Source organism: Tiliqua scincoides, chromosome 2 (assembly GCF_035046505.1).
Source record: "Tiliqua scincoides isolate rTilSci1 chromosome 2, rTilSci1.hap2, whole genome shotgun sequence".
NCBI lineage: Eukaryota > Metazoa > Chordata > Lepidosauria > Squamata > Scincidae > Tiliqua > Tiliqua scincoides.
In genome coordinates this window covers 40,578,872-40,584,958 of record NC_089822.1, presented here as the reverse complement: position 1 = coordinate 40,584,958, position 6,087 = coordinate 40,578,872, and the positions used below count along the sequence as shown (strand labels likewise).

The 6,087-nt window shown below is 54.7% G+C and overlaps 1 protein-coding gene across 1 annotated transcript in view; it reads right to left on the bottom strand.

Moving 5' to 3' along the window:
* NR2F1 (nuclear receptor subfamily 2 group F member 1) overlaps positions 1 to 3,161 on the bottom strand; it is an 8,874-nt gene extending 5,713 nt beyond the window's left edge. Inside the window, 2 exon segments of the mRNA XM_066612551.1 lie at positions 2,292 to 2,577; positions 2,580 to 3,161. Of these exon segments, the coding sequence (XP_066468648.1) occupies positions 2,292 to 2,577; positions 2,580 to 2,726 (433 nt within the window). The 5' untranslated portion in view covers positions 2,727 to 3,161.
* Positions 3,162 to 6,087: the final 2,926 nt, after the last annotated feature.

The following is a 6,087-nucleotide window of genomic DNA, read 5'->3' as shown; positions in this document are numbered from 1 at the left end:
TAAAAGCTCTCCGGGTATTTAACCAGTCCAGGGTCCTGCTTCGGACACAGGCCTGCAAATGTGCTCGGAGTGACTAGGGTGGGTGGGTGGGCGTGGGGGAGCTGTCCCTGGTCTTCCATGCTACTGCTCCAAAAAAGAAATCAGCTTCCAGTCTCCGGCAGCAATCCTAGCCGCACTTTCCTGAGAGTAAAATTCATTGACTATAATGGGTGTTACTTCTGAGTAGACAGGCATAGGCTTGGGCTCTCCAACTCCCAAAAGAGGCTTTATTTTATTGTCAAGAAGGCTAAGCAAACTCTCTTTCTTCAGAAAGTTCTCCCTGCTTCCATGAACGGGAGGGAGGAAAGTGTGTGTGTGTGTGTGTGTGTGTGTGTGTGTGTGTGTGTGTTTTCAAAGGAGAAATTAAAATAAAATGCGGACTTACAGAAGCCAAACATGAGTGGCCAGGAGGGGATGGTGGCAATCCTGCAATTCTCGCTGTTGCAGCTGCAAAAACTCTCTCCTCCGCTTTGCCCAGCGAATGTACAGCCTTGCAACAGCACACAGCCTCCCCCCCCCCCGCCCGTGGATTCATTAACCGTCCCAACCCAAAACGTAAGCAGGCTTGGAGTTCCTAAGCTGAGCAAAGTTTGTTTGTCCCTGCGCTCCTCTGTGTGTGTGTGTGTGTGTGTGTGTCTGCGTTGACTTCATCAAGGCCAGCAACTCAAACTCATGGCACGTAAACAAAGGTAACTTAAGGCCGCCGAGAGGGTTTCCGAACACGCAAAAAAATTAATATTTTCCATTTCACAGGGAGAGAGATTTTCTTCGGTGTTTCCTGTTAATCATATTTTTGATGGGGGGGGGGAAGCTAATAATTCCACCAAGCGGTCAGAATCTCTCCCCCCTTCATATTATACTTACAAACCTACCGGTTGTGTCTTTTCATTAAATGTAAACACAACTCACAGACGTTGAGATTATATATATTCTCTACCTAAGAGAGATATGTATCTCTTTCAGGTTGGAGACCTGAACCCTGTCAACTCTGAAGCTACAAATGAAGTCGTCAGGGGCTAGTTTTAAAAAGAATTGTCATCTTTTCTTGTAGCACTGGGCAGGGGTGGGTGGAAAAATATAATGTTCAAAACCATCTCCACTCCACAAAAAGCTATACTCATTTGACTCTTAAGATGTCTTTATACTGAGTCACGAAACTCAGTTTTAACTAGCAAACTGCTAAGTTATTGGAGGGGGGGATAATAAAGGCAACACATACACACAAACACCAATACAAACAGAGCCCACTGCAGTAAATCTTGCCACAGGAAAATAAAAACAGATTACATGGAAGCATTAAAAAAAAAAAAAGAACAAAATCGACAGCCTTCTTTCTCGGAAAAAAGAGGCTTGAGATTATGACACTGGAGTTGTTGGCTTTCTTTTAAAACGATGGACATGGCATTCCAGGGCAGTTACGTAGTATGCTTAAAAATAATGATAATAACAACCAGTCACTATGTTGTAGATTGCAACTGGGATGCACTTTTGAAAGAGACGGTGGAGTTGGATGGAGAAATAAAATGAGCAGCATGCGAACAAGGGAGGGGGGCATGACAGAACTATAAAAGCACTGATCGTTCACAAACTTTCCTTGGAAAGCACGAGGGAATCCAAACCAGGCCAGATTTGGAAAGGGACAGCCTAGCAGACTGGGAAGATGCAGGGAAGCAGCAAGGCAAGCCAGGCTACGGACACAACCACCCTACACACACCCCGCTGCCCCAATTTAAAAAATAAAATAAATTTCCCCTTCCCTGCTTCTCTTTCGGTTTTCAGGTGGGGGAAAAAAAGGGGAAGCTGCAGTAAATGGCTCTAATGCCATGTGTTGCAATGGACCCTTCTCTAGTTGTTTTCTTCCTGTTCTTTTAAGGGGCACAAAAAGAAGGATGGGAAGCCCAAATTGAGAGGATACTCTGATTTCCAGCCAGCGAGTGCTTTCCCAGCTCCAGACCCATAACAGAGGGCAAGGAGAGGGAGGGAGAGCCAGGTCAGAGAGGGTGGAATAACCAGCACAGATATAAAAAGCATAGCCAGGCTGCTCTGAACAGACCTACTGCGAAGGGGGGGGGCCTCTCTGCTTGGGGAGGCTGAAGGGGTTGGGGGGCTGGGAGGGAAGGGGCCTCTCCCCAGTGTGGGCTCTCTGCTTGGGGAGGCTGAGGGGCTGGGAGGGAAGGGGCGGGAGGGAAGGCCCCCAGTGTGCCCCGGACACCTAGCGGGGCGAGAGGGAGTAGGGAGGAAAGCATATTCACCTTCCCGCCGCATGCCCACTTTGAGGCACTTCTTGAGACGGCAGTACTGACACTGGTTGCGGTGGTGCTGGTCGATGGGGCAGTTCCTGTTGGCCCGGCAAGTGTAGGTCAAGTTCCTGCGGACGCTCCGCTTGAAGAAGCTCTTGCAGCCCTCGCAGGTGAACTGCCCGTAGTGCTTCCCGCTGCTCTTGTCCCCGCACACCACGCACTCGATGTGCTGCTGCTGCTGCTGCTGGCCCTGCCCGGAGCCCTGCTGCTGCTGGCCCTTGTCGCCCGGCGTGGAGGGGGGGCCCCCGGCTGGCTGGGCGTCTGCGGCGTGTGCGGTGCCGCCGAGGCCCCTTGCTGCGGGTCCCGGCCGGGCTGCGCCGCTCCGGTGGGGCCGCCCCCGGCCACGTCCTCCTGCGCATCTCGCCAGCTGCTAACTACCATTGCCATATCTCGGCCCGCGGAGGAGGGGGGCTGCGGGGAAGAGGCCGGGGGGGGTCGGGTCGGGGTGGGGGCGGTGGGTGGGGAGGGGAGGGGACGGGGCCGCCCGGGGTGAGGGCAGAGGCGAGGACCGGGGCTCCTCCCGCCTCTCCTCCGCTGCTCTCCCCGCGCTGCCCCCCTGCCCTCCTTCCTCCGCCCTGGGGGGCTTCAGCGGAACCCCTCTGCTCCTCGGCCCCCGGCCGCCCTGCCTGCCCCCGGGAAGGTGCCCCTGCTCAAGTGGCGGAGCCGGCCGGGGCGCAGCGGGCTGGGGGGAAAGGCATCCGGACTGGGCTCACCCCGGCGGGCAGGAGAGGGAGCGGGGACGGAGGGAGGAGGAGGAAGGCTCGCCGGCCGCCAGCCAGCCAGCCCCGCGCCGTCCGGGCACCGCCGGCAGCCGGGCGGGGAGCCCCGGGTAGGAGCGAGCCGCTGGTGGCGCCGCCGTGCAGCCGCCTCCGTCGCCTCGCGCTGGCCTGGCCCGGCGGGGCCGCCTCTGGATCGCGCCCGTCGCCGCGGGGCCGCGTGGGGAGCCGGCGGGGGCGCTCAGGGGGCGGCCGGGGGCCGGGTCCGGGCGCGCTCAGCAGCCATGCAGCGGAGGGCTCGGGGGCGCTTCGGGTCCGCTCCTGCTCCGGCTCAGTCGAGGACGCACAAAGGCTGCCGCTGCCGCCGCCCCCCGGCCCGGCCGAGCCGCCGCAGCCCCAGCGCCGAGCCCGGGCGGAGGGAGGCGGACATGGAGCGGCGGGGAGAGGGGCTCCCGCGCCGGGAGAGGCGGAGAAGCCGCGCCGAGATCCGAAGTAGGTCGAGCCAGCAGCCGCCCCGCCGCCGCCGCCGCCGCGCTCCCTCCTCCGGCTGGCTGCTCCTTCCTCCGGCGAGCCCAGAAAGCCCCGCTCGCCGCTCTCTCTCCGGGCAGCGCCGGCGGGGAAAGCGCGCCGCGTCCTCCGCAGGGGCCAAACGCCCAACAACAAGCGAAGCCTCTTCCTTCGGCCGGCAGCAAGACCCTCCGGGGCGCACCAAGACGACGAGCCGGCCGGCTGCCGGGGAGGAGGACGCGTCCCCGGCCGGCTCCTTCCTCCGCAGCGCTCTCCGCTCCTCGCTCCTCTATTCTTCCTTCCAAGTTTCCCCGCTCCCTCTGGTCTCTCGCAGGGAGAAGGAGGGAAGGAGGCGCGGGCTCGGCGGAGGAAAAGAAGGTGGAAGAAGGGAGCGGGAAGGAGGAGAGGAGGAAGAAAGCTCCGACTGATGGAATATGCAGGGAGGGAGAGAGGGAGGGAGGGAGGGAGAGAGGTGGAGAGGTAGAGAGAGGAGAGAGAGAGAGGGGGAGAGAGAGAGAGCGAGAGAGAGAGAGGGAACCAAAAAATGAATGCGCTGCAACGGGAAGACCAGCCCAGCAATGCTTCCGAAAGGGGGATCCGCGCGAATGTCTGTATATAGTGAACTTTGACACTACTATTGAAACTGACACGTTTCTATGGAGATCGCTGCCTTATATGGAGCTCATGTCAAGGAGCCAAGAGAGGGGCTGCTGGCAACTGATAATCAAAGGCGACTGACTGGTCAGAGCCCTGAATTGGGGGGAGAGAAAATGGGAGGCTAAGGTTAGCCAAGCCTCCTCCACTCCATTGGCTGAGGTCTCCTCTCTCCCTCTCTCCCCCTTCTCTCCCCCCCCCCGCTTTATTCTTTGCTACCTACTGACTGAGATGGGAAGGAGGGAGGGAGGGAGGAGGGAGGGGGAGGCAGGGGGTGAAGGGAAGAGGGAGGGAGAGAGAAAGAGGGAGGGGGATTCTTCTGACAAGCACAATTTACATTGCGATCGCCCTGCTCTGCTATTTACTTTGAGACCTGATTAGTATGGGTCGTCTATGGTCACACACACAGACACACACGCACGTTAAAAGAAAGGAGGAGAGGGGTGGGGGCGGGAAAGAGATGCATTGCGATAGGGGGAAAAGGGAATTAAAAGGAAATTATTTTGGCTGATTCTGAAAAGTTGTTTTTTTTTTTTTAATTAGATTTCTCTGTGTCTCTTTGGGATCTTTTTTTCTTAAAAAAAATACCCTGATTAGGAATTACAATACTTGGATTGGATTCCATTGTTTAATGACTGGAAGTAGATGGCTAAGGAGATTCCATAAGGAATGTAAGTATTTAAAAATACATTTATGGTTCCATATGTTCCAGTTCAACACGCGCCCCCCTTTCCCCTTCCAGCACGCTGGCTCCTTTCCTCACTTTAAATGTTCTCTGATATTTATTTATTTATTTATCTAAAAATGTTTCACGGCGGGCGCTCGCCTTGTCTGAAATTCGCCCCATGAGAATTCAGCACCCTGTTTTACTGGGAGACATTTTCTTCCTGCTTTACTTTCAGTGGTTTTTTTTTTTGTTTTGTTTAAATAATCATTATTAAACTATCCTTTCCCATGACCCCCTTTTTCCTTCTTCCAAATGTGTTTTGAAACATAAGAAGTAATTATTTATATATATATATTTGATATATATACATGTATATCAAAAATAAGTGATCGTCTTTGCAGTTTATCTGTGGGGATCAGTGCTTGTAAAGGAAAGTTCAGGCGAGAGAGAGAGAGAGAGAGAGAGAGAGAGAGAGAGAGAGAGAATGTGAGTTTGGAGGAGTGTATGCTGGGAACGCGGTGGGGGGAAGAGACAGAGAGCTGGCTTCGCCCGTCTTCGTGAAATAGCTGGATCGTGCTGCCATCTAGCGGACAGGAATAGAGCGGTGAAACTGGAGCTCCCGTAGCTCCCCCTTCCTTCCCCAGGCAAAAGAACACTCGTGCCACCACTGAAGGAAGTACAGGAAACCCCTAAGTATACGAAAGGAACTTTATCTCGTTATTCTGCCCCCCCCCCCCAGAAAAGAGTGTATGGAGAAAAGAGCGAACCCTTCCGTTGGAATTCCACAGGCTTTGGATATTCCCTTACACCCAACTTCCCCAGCCTCTGCTTTTCATTCTTTCCCATCATCTTTCTAACTTTTATCAAAGTTTTTATAGCGGTTGGGATTGGGGAGGGGGGGGGAGAAGGTGGACAGATATTCCGAAATGTCTCTCTGTTTTCTAGGAGAACAGAGGCAAATCTGGGTCTATGGCTTCTTCGTGGCAGTAACATCTTTCTTCGGTGGAGAGAGAGAGAGTCCAGATTCTGAAGACACGCTTTGAGATTTGGTGGTGAAATAATTAAGAGGGTGGTTTTCTCTAGCTCTCTCTCTCTCTCACCCCCCCATCCGTTTTCCTTGCCAAGCTGTCCCTATTGCAGATTGCATTGATAAAAAGGGATGTTATTCAGTCTACAACAGTGGGCTTTCTCGCCTGCCTCTCTC